At 49.9% G+C, this 15,681-nt stretch overlaps 1 protein-coding gene across 1 annotated transcript in view; it reads right to left on the bottom strand.

Annotated features, from left to right (window-relative positions):
* KAT6A (lysine acetyltransferase 6A) overlaps nt 1–15,681 on the bottom strand; it is a 69,119-nt gene that overhangs the window by 36,926 nt on the left and 16,512 nt on the right. The window contains exons 3-11 of the mRNA XM_075346406.1: nt 8,862–8,970; nt 5,590–5,705; nt 5,380–5,461; nt 4,116–4,251; nt 3,736–4,025; nt 3,558–3,646; nt 783–898; nt 416–557; nt 79–240 (exon numbers count right to left, since the gene is read on the bottom strand). Of these exons, the coding sequence (XP_075202521.1) occupies nt 79–240; nt 416–557; nt 783–898; nt 3,558–3,646; nt 3,736–4,025; nt 4,116–4,251; nt 5,380–5,461; nt 5,590–5,705; nt 8,862–8,970 (1,242 nt within the window). The remainder of the gene's footprint in view (nt 1–78; nt 241–415; nt 558–782; nt 899–3,557; nt 3,647–3,735; nt 4,026–4,115; nt 4,252–5,379; nt 5,462–5,589; nt 5,706–8,861; nt 8,971–15,681) is intronic.

Here is a 15,681-nt window from a genome sequence, read left to right as displayed (position 1 = left end):
TAACCTACTTTCAGGAATCGGCTGAGTCAGAGCGCCGTCTCCAGAGAGAAAGAGCTCGGCCGCAGGCGTCCAACTCACCTTGGAGAAATATCCAACCAGATGACATCCTTTAGCATCATTCTGCGTTAGCACGTAGAAGAGGAAGGGCTCCACGTCGTAATACAGGGTCTTGTGGTCCAGGAAGAGCTTGGCCAGAAGGCAGAGATTTTGGCAGTAGATCGTACTCACTTTCCCATCCACCTAAAGCCAGAAATAAGGAAAAGTAATTACAGAGCTAACCCCGAAAGTGCCTCACTGCATATGGGGGGGGAGGGGGGTGGGGGAAGGGTGCTCTGTAAATGGCATTGGCAAAAAAAAAAAAAAAAAAGTCCAATACTGGTGCAGAGTGAGCGACCCAAGACCCAGTGCTATTTACCTCAAAAACAGAGAGGTTGTCCTTGCGGTAGATTTCGTTGGCCGGCGGATGGAACCAGCCACATTTTTTCTTGTGCTGCTGTAGCATGGTTTGACTTTTCATGTAACGGAGGCAAAATTCACATAGGTACAACTTGGGAAGCCTGAAAAGGTATTGGAGAGTGTGGTATAGTACGGCATGTGAGTATGTGTGTACGGTATAATATATATAACAAATAGGACATCGATCATTTATATTAATATAAAGTGTATCTGGCAAGCATCAGTATAATATACAAAAAAATATTACATACATAATATTAATATAAATAATTTAGATTATATCATTTATCTATCCCCACTACTTCTATCATGCTTACCGCACCCACCTCGTGTACTCCTGTGGATACGGAGAGGAGTACCACGTCTGAATTTCATATTTTCCAAATTCTATCACTGATGGGCAGCGAACCTGCGAGTCCGGGGGACCATTGACACCAACTTTCTGCAAAAACAAGCACAAAGAAAGGCAAGTCAGAGACAAAAAAAAAAAAAAAAAGTTCAAGGTGTAGTCATTCACCCAGGCACTAGACGTGTTGCAGATGCCCATATGATAGATTATATTTTCCGGATTATAAGACGCACCCCCCACCCCACCCCAAAAAAAAAAAAAAAAAAAAAAAAAAAAAGGGGGGAGAAATGGGGATGAGCTTTATTAATCCGGATACGGCTTACTGGGGCAGTGGTAGTGAAGCGGGGGTCACAGGATGGAGGGTCGGCGATACTGAGGGCTCGGAGGAGGCGGTATCACTGCAGTGGGGTGGCTAAAGAGGGTCACAGGCTGGAGGGTCGGCAATACTGCAGGCTCCATTCTGCACTGAACTGCCTGCGGTTGACGCGATGAAAGAAAATGGCCAGAGGGGTCAATCTGCGAACACGTCGCCACCGCGGCCATTTTCTTGAAGTCCAACACATCAACCGCCGGCAGTTCAATGGAGCCCACAGGCAGATCAATGGCACTGGCTGCAGCGACAACTCCGAGTCCGCAGTATCGCCGACCCTCCGTCCACTGACCTTCCTGAGCCAAGATACCCCCTGCTCCAGCAGTGGTGAAATGGGAGGGGGGGGGGGGGGGTCACAGGAGGCAGGATCGGCCATGCTGAGGGCTCAGAGGAGACTGTCACTGTAGTGGAGCGGCTAAAGAGGGTCACAGGACAGAGGGTTAGCGATACTGCAGGCTGCATTGATCTGCCGGTGGGTGACGTGATGGAATTCAAGAAAATGACCACGGAGGTCAAGCTGCGCACATTCCGCCTCGGCAGTCATTTTCTTGAGGTCCATCGCGTTAACCGTCAGTAGTTCAATGGAGCACGCAGGCAAATCAATAGCACCCGCTGCCGCAACACCTCCGAGCCCGCAGTATCGCTAACCCTCCTGAGCCATGATCCCCCCTCCGACGAGCCCGCAGCATCACCGACCCTCTGTCCACTGACCAGCAACACTCCGTCCACCCCTCCTCCAAGCCCACAGCATCACCGACCCTCCATCCTCTGACCAGCGTCACCCCCTCCTCCGAGCCCACAGCATCACTGACCCTCCGTCCTCTGACCAGCGTCACCCCCTCCTCCGAGCCCACAGCATCACCGACCCTCCGACCTCTGACCAGCGACACCCCCTCTTCCGAGCCCACAGCATCACCGACCCTCCGACCTCTGACCAGCGACACCCCCTCTTCCGAGCCCACAGCATCACCGACCCTCCGACCTCTGACCAGCGACAACCCCTCTTCCGAGCCCACAGCATCACCGACCCTCCGACCTCTGACCAGCGACACCCCCTCCTCCGAGCCCACAGCATCACCGACCCTCCGACCTCTGACCAGCGACACCCCCTCTTCCGAGCCCACAGCATCACCGACCCTCCGTCCTCTGACCAGCGTTACCCCCTCCTCCGAGCCCACAGCATCACCGACCCTCCGTCCTCTGACCAGCGACACCCCCTCCTCCGAGCCCACAGCATCGCTGACCCTGCCTTCTGTGACCCTCCTGGGCAGCCCCCCCCCACCGCTGCTTCCCCCTGGGAAGTTAATATAAGACGCACTAGGATTATAAGACTGACCCTCATTTTAAAGTTAAAAATTATTTTTTCCTATTTTTCAAAATTTGCGGTGCGTCTTATAAAACGAAGCATACGGTATACATACTCCCTGTGCGAGTTAGGAACAGTCAAAGCTAAAACTGCAGCAATGGATTATACATATGCCACGGCATTGACTTTGCTGGTAATGTGGTTTTTGGCATGAATCATGCCCAGCTGGCAGCACCGTCAGGCGTCACTGGTATCACGGCCATGGCAGAACACGGCAAGACTTCACTGACCTGATCGATGGCAGACTGGGCTCTGACGTCTTTGCCCAAACCTTCCTCCAGCTGAATGCCCAGGGTCAGAGTGGTCCCCGGACTCCAATAGAGCTGCTTGCACATCCTTCTGTGCAGTGTGTGTGGTGGGGGGCACCTGGGGTGCTGGCACTGCCCTCCCCTTCTTTAGTGCTGTGATCCTCGCACTTGTTTGTCTGTTGCTTCCCCCGGGCGCTCTCCTCCCTGCTCCCTCCCCTCCCAGCCTGTGCCTAGGTGACAGCAGCACCGAATTCTCCTGTGGGTATCGTCACAGCTGTGATCAGCCGCAGGGACACCGGTTAACCAGCTGTGTACCAGGAGGGTGACCAAAGGGCCCTCGCTAGCGCCTGGAACTTGTGCAAGAAGTCCAGAAAAGATAAAAGCAGGTAAATCACTGAAAGGGGGGAAACCCCCTCCCCCCAAAGAACGCTAATCTGTGCAACGAAAACACAACGCAGAGAGGTTATGCAACCTGCGGCCATCGGACCTGCACGATAAGAGTGTGTGACCTTGGCGCTGGGACATTTAACCTTTTAACTACCTGCAATCAGCACGTAGTCTGCCACCCACGCTCTCAGAGAGCACAGGAACGCTCTGGTGTGGGAGACATTGTCACCCAAACCAGCGCTCGGCAGACATCCAGCTAATGTCCATGGGGTCCCTGATCACCAACAACACTGGAAAGCCCTGATAGAAAGCGCACAGAGTAACGTGACCCCCCGTACAGGAGACCACGTACACCCCCAGAGTCCAGCTGACCACCTTTACCTGCAGTGCCTGCTGCTGGATGTCTTCAAAGAGTTCAAGTTCTTTATCGGAAACCATTCCCAGACGGTCATCCCCATCATCGTGATTGTCTGGTAATAATGAAGACAAAGCTCAGCATTAGAAACTGGCGTCTGGGGCTGCAGATAAGACACAATCACACCTGTCTATTCCTCCTTACCCCAATCCCCCTGCCCAGATTTCCGTGGCCCTCTCTTGCGCGAACGGTGTAAAGAATAGTCCAATCCCTCCGCCCGCGCCTTGCGTCCATCGGGGGAGGGGGTGAAAAACTTTGTCAGTCCATCGATAAGACCCTTTGTCTTCTTGTTGAAATGTACGGATGAGCCGCAGCCACGCGACCGCTCCGAGCTCCTGCAGTCGTCATCGGATGATGAGGATGTGCACAATGACATCTTGCGCTTCCTTCCTCTGCCTTGTTTGCCACGGCCTTTTCCAAAGGGGACTTTAGTCCTGGAATGTATATGAAAAGGTCAATGACATTTCCAATAGTCCGGAAGGAGCCATCCGGATGCCCCAGGAGGGCGGGTGGAGGCCACTTACGTTGCGCTCTGCTTCTTTAAACGATTCTTAGGGCGCCCGATGGGGTTAGTGTAACGTCTGCGGATCTGTGCGGCCTTCTTGTGAAGTAACTTCCTACCTTTTTTCCGAGGTCGACAGATCTGACATATCCACATGCCTACGGCCGGAGAACAGACGTGAGTGTGACATGTGATTGAATATTACAGGGGCTGCGCACTACTTGGGTAACCCTTTTTTAATGCGGTTGTCCACTACTGTTATACGGATTGAGCTATCCTTAGGATAGGTCATCGATTTCTCATCGGCTGGGGTCCAACACCCCGCACCCCCGCCTATCAGCTGTTCCGGGTTCCAGCTGGAAATCCTCAGTTGCAGTGCCCCGCCGTCTTCTGATGGTGGCCGCGACCGGGTACTGCACATCCGCCTCCTATTCAGATCAATAGGACGCAGATGTGCAGTACCCAGCCGTGGCCACTATCAGAAGACAGAAGCGTCAAAAGTGAGCATTTCCAGCTGCCGGGACTGAAAACAGCTATTCAGCGGGGTTGCGGGGTGTCCGATCAGACATTGATGACCTATCCGAAGGATAAGCCATCAATGTAAAAGTAATGGACAACCCCTTTAAATATCCAAAGTCCCTGAGTAAAATGAGAAGATTCGCCTCCCAAGTGATGTCAACTGCGCACTGCAGTCAATCAGGGGCCGATAATGGGCTGCAGATAATAATTTAATTTATATAGCGCTATTAATTCCATAGCGCTTTACATACATTGGCATCACTGTCCCCATTGGGGCTCACAATCTATATTCCCTATCTGTATGTCTTTGGAGTGTGGGAGGAAACCGGAGTACCCAGAGTAAACCCACACAAACACGGGGAGAACATACAAACTCCTTACAGATGGGGTCCTTGGTGGGATTTGAACCCAGGACCCCAGCGTTGCAAGACTCCAGTGCTAACCACTGAGCCACCGTGCCGCCCACGCCTCAAACGTCAAAGAAGCGCCCACTGATTGACAGTAGGTGCCACGATGTCAACAAGCGATGGGAGACGTGGCGGAGACATCGCTGGGACGCAGAGTATAAGCTTTTCTTTCACTTGAGGGACTCTCTGTCATTTAATGAGGAGCTGTCTAAGAAGTGGACAGACCCTTTAAATGCCTGTGGTGTACGGATAGCTACAAATTTGGCAGAGGAGTCTTTGGGCCCCTTCATTTATGCAGTCTCGGGTGCAAATGCTACGTCTGCACCCCCTGTAGTTGCCCCCGCAGGACGGGGACCTTACCTTTCGGCATTCTTGTAAGCGGCGGCTCACAGCATTCCATGTGAAACCCTCGATCACACGAGTCACAGAACAGCATATTGTCCTATGAAACACAGAAGATACTTTATTGATCAGAAATGCACCGATCCCTTGTGGCGTTTGTGGTTATCGGAGTCCTAGACGCAGATGACTATATTGTATCGTCCATATTAAGTCCATGGAAGCACTCACAGCATTTTTGCCCTGGTCACGGCACGAACTGCAGGTCTTGCATTCAATACACTGCCAGCGCAGGGCTTTAACACGGATTGTAAGCTCCGGAGAGAACTTGAGACAGGACGGGTGACCTAAGGAGAAAGAAGGAAGAGACACATGAGCCTCAGGAAATCAGTCATTATAAGGGGCAGCTCATCTCCTAAAATAGAGGTAGATCACTCAATGATCTCCGTGGGGCTCTGACCTCTGGGGGCTGCACGGTGCCACTCTCGGCTGTGCATCACCCAACAGCTCTCAAATCAGTCCCACCGACCCTTCATTTTTTTTTAGGACTGATGGTCGGATACCCTTTAATATTTAAGAATATGCACACTCTGAGGAATTACCGTATTTTTCGGACTATAAGAAGCCCCCCTTCTCCCCCACAAATGTTGGGGGAAAGTGGGGGGTGCGTCTTATAGTCTGAATGTAGGGCATGGCTGCGGGGTATGAGGGGGCTGCGGTGGCGCGGGTCATCGGTGGCATGCGCAGGCTCTAGCAGCGCCTACCGTGATTACGAGGGCCCGCTCATTACATATGCACACCCATCAACCTGCACATCATCTCTCAACGCTGACAGTTGGGCGGGGTGATGGGCGGGGGGTGCGCGCATAGTAAACAGCCGGCCCACATGATCACCCCTGGCAACTACAGCCTGGAGTGATCATGTGCGGCTGTATACACTGCCCCCCACGCATCATCATCAGCGCGGGGTGCAGTGAATCAGTATAACTCACCGGCCACAATCCCTACAGCATCGCTCTTCCTCCTGTCTGACGGCCGCGGCTGTGTGTGTGGAGACTAGCACAGCACAGCAATGACGTCATCGCCATCATCATGTGTGGACAGCCGCGCCCGGCACAGACAGGAGGAAGAGCGATGCTGCAGGCACAGACGGAGGAGGAGAGATGCTGCGTGGAGCGAGGAAAGGTGAGTATGAACGTTTATTTTTTTGTGTGCCACAGGATGCGGCCATACACCAGGGGTATATAGCAGGATGCGGCCATATGCAAGGCTGGGGTATATAGCAGGATGGCAGTTTATATAGCAGGATGGGGGCTATACCAGGACGAGTGACGTGTGTGTGTGTGTGTGTGTGTGTGTGTGTGTGTGTGTGTGTGTGTGTGTGTGTGTGTGTGTGTGTGTGTGTGTGTGTGTGTGTGTGTGTAATATATATACATATATACACACACACACACACAAACACACACAAGGAGGATCATTACCAGGATGGGGTACCTTAGTAGAGAATTTGGGGACATTACTCCCATAACAGTGTCAGCAGCAGATCCTCGCCCCATAACAGTGTGTCATGACCACATTTTTTGCTTACATTTTTATATTTTCCTTCTCTAAACCAAGGGTGTGTCTTATGGTCCGAAAAATACAGTAATCAAACAGCTTACACTAGAAAACCAGGATATAAACGTTGCAAAAAAGCATTGCTCACATGTTTTACAATGTTAGGCTATGTGCGCACGTTGCGTAAATACATGCAGTTAGGCTGCGCTTTGTAGCGCAGCGTAACTGCATGCGTCCTGCGTCCCCTGCACAGTCTATGGAGATTGTGCAGGGGCCGTGCGCACGTGGCGTCTTAGAACGCAGCGCTTCGGCTGCTGCCCGAAGCGCTGCGTTCTAAGGAGTGACATGTCACTTCTTCCGTGCGCTTTGCCGGCAGCCCCTGCTCGGTCTATGGCAGGAGCTGCAGGCAGAGCGCATGGAATCGGCTTTTTTTTTCTCTACGGACATTTTCTGCAGCGATTCGAAGCGCATGTGTGCTCTTTAGATCGCTGCAGAAATTTCTGCAGGGCTAGTACGTAACGTGCACACATAGCCTTACAGAAACTCAATTCTGAAATATTGAATACCCCCCCTAACCCAGTGCACCAAACACCCTCCGATTAGAGATACTCCGAGGGGTTAAACACTTGTGACTCCTTGTTTTTCCCTGGGGACTAAAGTCCTTTTCCAGCACATTAGTAAAGTGACGCCTGTTATCCTAGATTGGAGCGCCACCTAGTGGCACAAGTAGATAATTACACCGTGGAGACACTTCGGGGGAAGGTCACATAAGATTTTTTTTTGCAGGATCCGTTTCAAAGTCCGCATTAGAAAAAAAAATTCTGTGTAAACATTCTCCGAAAGCCTCAAAATACTGAGCAAATATTGAAAACCCCTGCAGCCGGTCTGCAATCGCCGAGGCTGGCCAGTCTGCCTACAACAAGGCACATTCCCTTCTCACTCAGGCACAATGACGGGAAACCTGACAGCTACGGCTTGTACTTATTGTGATGCCTTAAAGGGAAACTGTCAGCAAAGAAAAAATACAAATGGGTATTAACCTGCAACCAAAGAGATCATTTCAGATAAACACCATCACATATGTGAGATTACTCAACTGGAAAAGTGGCTGCAGGGAGAAAATTTAGGATAAGTTCTCCAGGCAGCTGCTCACTTCTAGCCATCGGGGAGGTTGTGCATAGTCAGCAACAAGGCAACTGGATGGGCATTGGCTCTGCGCAGCAGGAGGTCAATCAGTGCTCTCTCTATGTAGTGACTGTTCACAGCCACTGCCCTGATAGCTGTAGGGAGAACAGAACCTCACTTTCTCCCTGTAGCCGCTCATTCAATTGGCCAATGTTTGAAACAAGATTTTTCCTGCAGATTACTAACCACTACATACATTGTTAAAACTTTTTTTTTTAACAGACAGATTTCCATTAAAAAGGAAGAGCCCACCAAATTCTTAGGCCGCTTTCACACTGCACTGCGTTTTTACCTCCGTTCACTGGTCCTGTCTGGGTTTCCGACTGAACCCCCCCCTGTAAAACAGGTTTTGGACGCATGCGCCAATGGGGCCATTGACTATAACGGTGCAGAAAGAGTCAGCGTGTGCTGTGTTCTGCACCCTTTTTGGGGGTATATGCCTATTGGAAGCAGACACCCAGTCGCAGTAGACTGCATCTGGGTGTCCGCCTGCAGAAAGCGTATACACCCGAAAATGGTGCACGATAGAGGACACTGTGACTTCATCTGCACCATTATAGTCAGTGGCCCCGTTGGCGCATGCATCCAAAACCAGTTTTGCGGGAGGGGGGGGGGGGGGTTTGGACAGAAGCCCCAATAGGACCAGTGAATGTAGGTTATAAAGCAGCGTGAAAGGGGCCTTAGGGATCAGGAAGGTGTGGGAGAAACCCCACTTTAGGCACAAAGCAGGAGCACTCCGCACCCCCCAGGATAACACTTACCGCTATTTCCGCAGTCCGCACATGATATGAGCTCCTCTGGTTTCTTTTCTCGATTATGTTCCTTGGTTCCCAGACAAAAACTGCATATTGGGATGGGCTCAGCGACAGGCTGCAGGGGACAAGGGGGACAAAAATGTAAGTATTAAATATTTTTTCCCTAATAAAAAAAAAAAAAAAAAAAAAAAAAAAAAAAATTATATACATATACATACATATATATATATATATATATATTAATAATAAATATTTTTATTATTATTAATAAAAATAATAAACAATAATAATAAATCGTTATTTCTATAGCGCCAACATATTCCGCAGCGCTTTACAATTCAGCATCGCTTTTACTATATATTCATTTTTCCCCCTTCCATACCCAATTAATACATGTAATCTGAGGGATTAGTGTACAGTATCTACAATGTATAGAAAAACAAAAATTCAGAAAAAAAAATAAATATTTGCGCAAATCATCCGTTTTGTGTATACAGGTCCACCGTCTCCTATGTGTCTTCAAGGTTACAATCGGACGGTCCAGCCTGTCACTGCCATATGTGACCAATGTTATATTAACCCTATCTAAGCCATGTAAGGCCATCCAGCCAGCCAGTTACATTGATAGCCTTAAGATGTAAAGGATGTGGTTATATATATGGAGCACGGTGGGAGTTGTAGTCTGGTGGGAGGAGCCACAGGTTAGAGATCTCGCTGCTATGGGGTGCAGCAAAGTATGATCAGATGCCAGTCAGGCTATAATAAAAAGGACACAGCCATAAAGTAAAGCTCTTCTGCCATGAAGACACACGGACGAGGTCCCGAGCCGCGGTGGGGGTCCGGTGCTCTGGCACGCTGGGGTACAGACAGCATTTGGACCAGTTGTTCCCAGTACTGTGTCCTTATCAATGCTACAATGAGTGTACAGAGCACAGTACTGTAAGAATATAGGGCTGCAGCCTGTCCGGGCATGCTGGGAGTTGTAGTTTCACCGCAGCCGGCATGCCGCCGGTTGTCAATCTACTGCTCTACAGCTTAACCTGGTTTGGACAGAGAAAGTTTTGCACTGAGGGTGGGAATTTATACACATCCAACAACAAGCCTAGGACATAGACAGGAAGGGTTATCATAGGGACCCAAACACATTCTGCATTTGTAGTATTAAACTCAATCTGAATGGCATATCTGGCTCTACAGAACGCCCCTCTCCCCCCAAAGTGGGGGATAAAGATTGTGGGAAAAATCCCCGGCCCCCTACTTATCACCGCTCCATGCCACATCGACCGTCCCGGGACCCTCCACATTCATGTAGGAGCACATGGCTTCATATACAGCATTGTCTGATTTATCACTTAATCCATTTATAATGGAGATGAGTGTAACGGATATAAACAGGTGGGGAATAAAGAAAGGAAGACGCCGAGCGGTCCTGGATGAATTAGCCGCGGCCGGCAGATCTGCAGCGCTCATTAGCGGCCATGTCTCGCCCGGGCACAATGCTTCTTTAAGGTCTGGCCAGGCTCCCAGCTGTCCCCCGCTCCCTGGTTAAGTGTCACCACTCGCAGCAGATGTCCTCCATCTGTACAGAGAAGAGGCGAGAACCCGAGCCAGGACCACGGCAATACGAGACGCCTGTGTATGAGCCGAGGGGTCCCACTGATCTGTGCATACTCGAGGTATATCCTCCTGAGGAAGGCATTACTACTGAGCTACGGACTTCTGATAAACCGGCGTCTACCCCCCCACCCCAATCCTTGTTCTCTGACTGGCACGACCTATGGAGATGTAAAATGACTGACGCAGCGGCTGCCAGTACCCGGCACAGATCCCATGCAGGGTCCATCACACGCGCCTCTGTACGGACCGCAATCTCCAGACCCGAAATAACAGCCTTATAGGCATATGTGAAGCCATTAGGTCTGGTCCCGAAAAAAACAAACTAGTGGAGACGCACATTCTTGTTTTATTTACTTTAAGAAGTAGAGTTTTTGCTTATTTTTGCTTGGTTTCCATTGATAACAGAGCATGGAAGAAGATTTCTGCTGCAGCAAGCTGCCCCTCAGCCGCGCCGGGCGGAATAAGTCCAGAGCAATATGTCTATGTTACTACGGCCATATCTATGGCAGTCACCCCAGATGCCCACCACTCCCTATCCCATGAGATCATTGTGTTACATTTCAGCCATTGCCTGTAATCATTAGTGGAAGCCACGGAAAAAAACAAAAATCCATTAGATCCAACATTTCCTACTGGGAGATTAACCAGGTTAGATTTACAGGTCTAATTCAAGTGGATGGGACAAAGCTGCTGTGCCCACATGTAAAAGGCAGCGTCCCCCGTAATGCTGGGGCTCCCCAACAATCACTAACAGACTATCTTTTAACCACTTTATGGCTTTTTTTTATTTTTCACTTTGACTCCCAGAGTCTCTCCATCCCCATAACTATATCACTGCAGTTCCAAGAAGCTTTATATGACACCATTCCTATTACCATGTAACACACTGGAAAACGGTGAAAACAAAAAAACCCCGATGGAGCCATTTGAAAAGTGGGGGGGGGGGGGGTGTTGCATGGCGAATAAAGGGGTTCACTGATTTAGTGAGCAGGCGACATTTTAAATTTAATTTTTTTGGAAGAGGTGCGGTGATCGAAAAAAATCCCAGCAATTTCGGCAGCATTTACCATACAGGTGAATTCATTTTATATTGTCAAGCGAAGGACTTTTGGAGGATTCGGAAATATCAAAATTTATATTTATTTATTTTATTTCTTGATTTTTGGAACTGCAAAGCAAAAGTAAGGGGGGGGGGGGGGGGGTGTGTTCAAATTATTACCTTGAAATACTTTTTAGGCACCTTGAACCTTAGATCTGTATACCACAGCTACTTTTCACACATACAGCAATGTCAAGTCATGGTGATGAGGCCATGGGCACCAGAAAGGACACAAGGAGCAATTGTTCCACTTGAGAGATTGACAGTGGCATTTAAGTGGTTAAACATCAGCGATAGGATCTAGCTCCGGTCGCTGTGGTACAGCACAACTGGCACCTGCTGTGTACGGTGCAGAGTGAGCTCCTGGACCCCTTCCATAAACTCCCATGCCAAGATAAAACAGTACATAACATGTCAGGAAGGGGTTAAAAGTTTTGACTGCCTTTCTAATGTGTTAAGGGGGGGGGGGGGGGTCTGTGTCATATATAAGGTTTAGGTCTTAAATTTGAATGTAAAGTATATTTAATAAAAATAATCTGATAAAAAAAAAAGTCTTGAATTACTAAATTTTAGCCTTTTGTTGCGACCACCAGGGGGCGCTGCTTTGACCCGAACTCAAAGTTGACTGCAGTAAGCTCCTGGGTGCCCTCTAGTGGAGGGTGAACGCAGCTTCTCACCTTAAAGGGGTTGAACTGTGAATGCTGTTAATTGCAAAGTTCCCCTTATTAAAGAAAGTGACGCTGCCAATTAAGAAAAATTTCCTTTAATGAAGCAAGTGACGGCCCAAAGCTCTCGTCACCGCCCCAGTCATTGAACGTACAGAAGCCAGAAATCTGATTTAGGTTTTATTGAGGTTAATATACAACAGTCCTGGAAGTGAAAGGGTTAAACAAAAGCAAAAAAAAAAAGTTCGGAATTTCCATGAAACCGGTCGGTCGTCTGGAGGTCGCCCAGACACACCGGAGAGGACACATCACGTCACCGTCCACAGGGCGAGGATCAGCGATCGGCGTCACGGGCAGTGGAAACAGGAAGCGCTAGGACTGGATCTCCGACAGCCGCAGACAACAAGCACAGGCTATAAATATCCGGATCCTCCGTGCGGCTGACACCGCCTGGCTGGAAACTTACAACACAGCTTCCGGGAATAGCGCACAACCTGTACAATTCGTTCCCGGTGTGCCCCGCACCTACAGGATGCCACCACACCGCCCCTCACTCTCCCACACCAAAAACACAGGAGCGCCGCGGGAGGCGACACGGCCAGACACCATCGCGCCGCGGGAGGCGACACGGCCAGACACCATCGCGCCGCGGGAGGCGACACGGCCAGACACCATCGCGCCGCGGGAGGCGACACGGCCAGACACCATCGCGCCGCGAGAGGCGACACGGCCAGACACCATCGCGCCGCGGGAGGCGACACGGCCAGACACCATCGCGCCGCGAGAGGCGACACGGCCAGACACCATCGCGCCGCGGGAGGCGACACGGCCAGACACCATCGCGCCGCGGGAGGCGACACGGCCAGACACTATCGCGCCGCGGGAGGCGACACGGCCAGACACCATCGCGCCGCGGGAGGCGACACGGCCAGACACCATCGCGCCGCGGGAGGCGACACGGCCAGACACCCATCGCACCGCGGGAGGCAACACAGCCAGACACCATTGCACCGCGGGAGGCAACACAGCCAGACACCATTGCACCGCGGGAGGCGACACGGCCAGACACCCATCGCAACGCGGGAGGCAACACAGCCAGACACCATTGCACCGCGGGAGGCAACACAGCCAGACACCATTGCACCGCGGGAGGTGTAGGGTTCAGACCGGAGAATCAGACAAAATACAAAGAGAGTCTGATGCCGCGGACGAAACCAACGCCCGCTCCTGGGCGCCATCCACCAATACTGACAACAGAAGACTACTGACGAGAAAGAGTTAAGGGGGTCATCGAAGCAAGGGGTGTTTTATTAATAGCACCACCCCCTAGTGTTGAAATATGCCAGCTTCAGCCTGTATTATCAGCCACAATGGAAAAGGGGTCTGGTATAAATAGCCTAACCCTGATAGGATGCCCCCTACAGACAGGTCACCGGGAAGGGGAGCGAATCGCTGCTAAAACAGGATCATTAAGATCAGAATCATAATAAAAAAATAGAGAAAATCTTATCTGAGCCAACGGCAAAAAGAAAACAAAAATGAGCCATCTTGAAAATTTCACACCGACCACAGTTTTTGTTTTGTTTTTGAGTCTTAAACTTCTTGTTCTTTCAGGAAGAGTTTTCAGCAGTCTCATTATCATCAGAGGCAGGATTACAATGACTGGTTATTGATTATTACACCTCTACACAGCTGATAATAGAGGACTCCGCCATCACAATAGGTGATATCACAGCTGACCTCCTCCCCCTCCCTTCTCAATGAGTTTTGCACAGGCTCATTAGATGCCTCAATATAAAAAGATCGGGTCACAGACTGCTCATTGCAGCTATCATACAGTATATGTGAATTTCCTGAAACAAACAGGAAGTGAAGAGTCTAAAAAAGCCCTGGTGGCCAGCGGGAAAATTCAAGATTTCCAATTCTTATTTTTTAATACGGATTGCAATATATAGTACTATATACACAATAGGTCATTTATTGTCGATTTACAGCATTTTTTTTTTCAGTTACTTTATCAATCACCAACCTAAAGGATATAAGATCAGTGGGGGTCCGCGTCATTTCCAGTGTGCTGCGGGGTCTACTCTCCACTGATCTAATATTAGGTGACCTCTCCTAAAAATGGGTCATCAATATATAAAGTGCAGCAAAACCCATTTAAAACGAATTGTACAGGGTTAATAAGTTATCAATAGGTCAGAGATATCTTATAGATGGCTTTTGTCTGACCGCTGGGACCCGCTGTAATACAGAGGGAATCGGGTACAGCTCTTGGCCATTTCTGGCTGCCCTATAGAGAATAAATAGAGGGCGCATCCTGCACCATCACCCATTCAGACTGGACTAATGAGCCCTGTTCCCATGATCATTGGGGAGCCCATCTGTCGGACCCCCAACTATCAATAACGTATCCCCTGATCCTTTAGACAGAGGAGAAAGTAATAACTTGATCCAATCCTTTTTAAGCCTCAAAAGTGTGGTCTGGTGAAAGCAGTGATCACTTACTCTCAGGATAGGCGACACCTTGATGATCGGTGGGCGTCCGACTACTGGACCCTCGAATGATGGGCAAAACAGAGCACTTTTATCCCTGTTAGAGAGTCACATAAGTGTGCATGCCTAAAAGTGAGCCATCATCAGCATCCTCCGGGCACATTTACTATTTCCCTACTATACGGCTTGTGCTCGGCTGCTTTCTGAACTCCGAACAACATGGGTCCGGCTCCATTATAGCAGCCAGGTATATTATACTGAAACGTTATGGCATTTTAGAAATACCATATATAGTCTGAGGCCGGACCCCATACTGACGAGACCCCATACACACAAAAGGGGAGACCTGTCAGTCTATGCAGGGGGGGAGGGGAGAAGACAGTCCACGGCTTTCTCAGCAGCAGGCATTGACTTTCTCCTCTATGCTGCACTTCTATGAGTGACACTATAGGGAAGGGATTGTATCAAGCTATGCAGAAACTATACATATTAGTGGAAAAAAAGGAACATAAATTACATACCGTAATTTTTTTGATAAGACGCACTTTTCCTCCCAAAAATTTGGGAGGAAAATGAAGGGCGAGTATTACAACCTGAATGTAGATTACAGGAGATGCTGCGGGCCGCGGGTGCTGTGCTGCCGGCTTACTGTGGGCAGTGCTGCGGGCTGTGAGGCAGAGGCCGCCATTCTGAAAATGTCAGCAGTGCGGGCTTTAATAATAGCACTGGCATGGCATGGGTGCAGGTGGAGCTCTCGGCTTAAGATCTCTTCTGCGCACGCACCGCCTCTGACCTCCCAGCAGTGAATTTAAGGAAAATGGCGCTCGGAGATGGCGCGTGCGCAGATGAGATCTCTGCTTGTCATTGAGCCAAGAGCTCCATCTGCGCACGCGCCGACTCCAAGTGCCATTTCTTTGAAGCCAGCACCGCCGACAGTTTCTGGATGCTC

The sequence above is a fragment of the Anomaloglossus baeobatrachus genome, chromosome 4, assembly GCF_048569485.1.
Source record: "Anomaloglossus baeobatrachus isolate aAnoBae1 chromosome 4, aAnoBae1.hap1, whole genome shotgun sequence".
Lineage (NCBI taxonomy): Eukaryota > Metazoa > Chordata > Amphibia > Anura > Aromobatidae > Anomaloglossus > Anomaloglossus baeobatrachus.
Note: the sequence above shows the minus strand (reverse complement) of the source record. Positions and strands in the feature narration are given on the sequence as shown.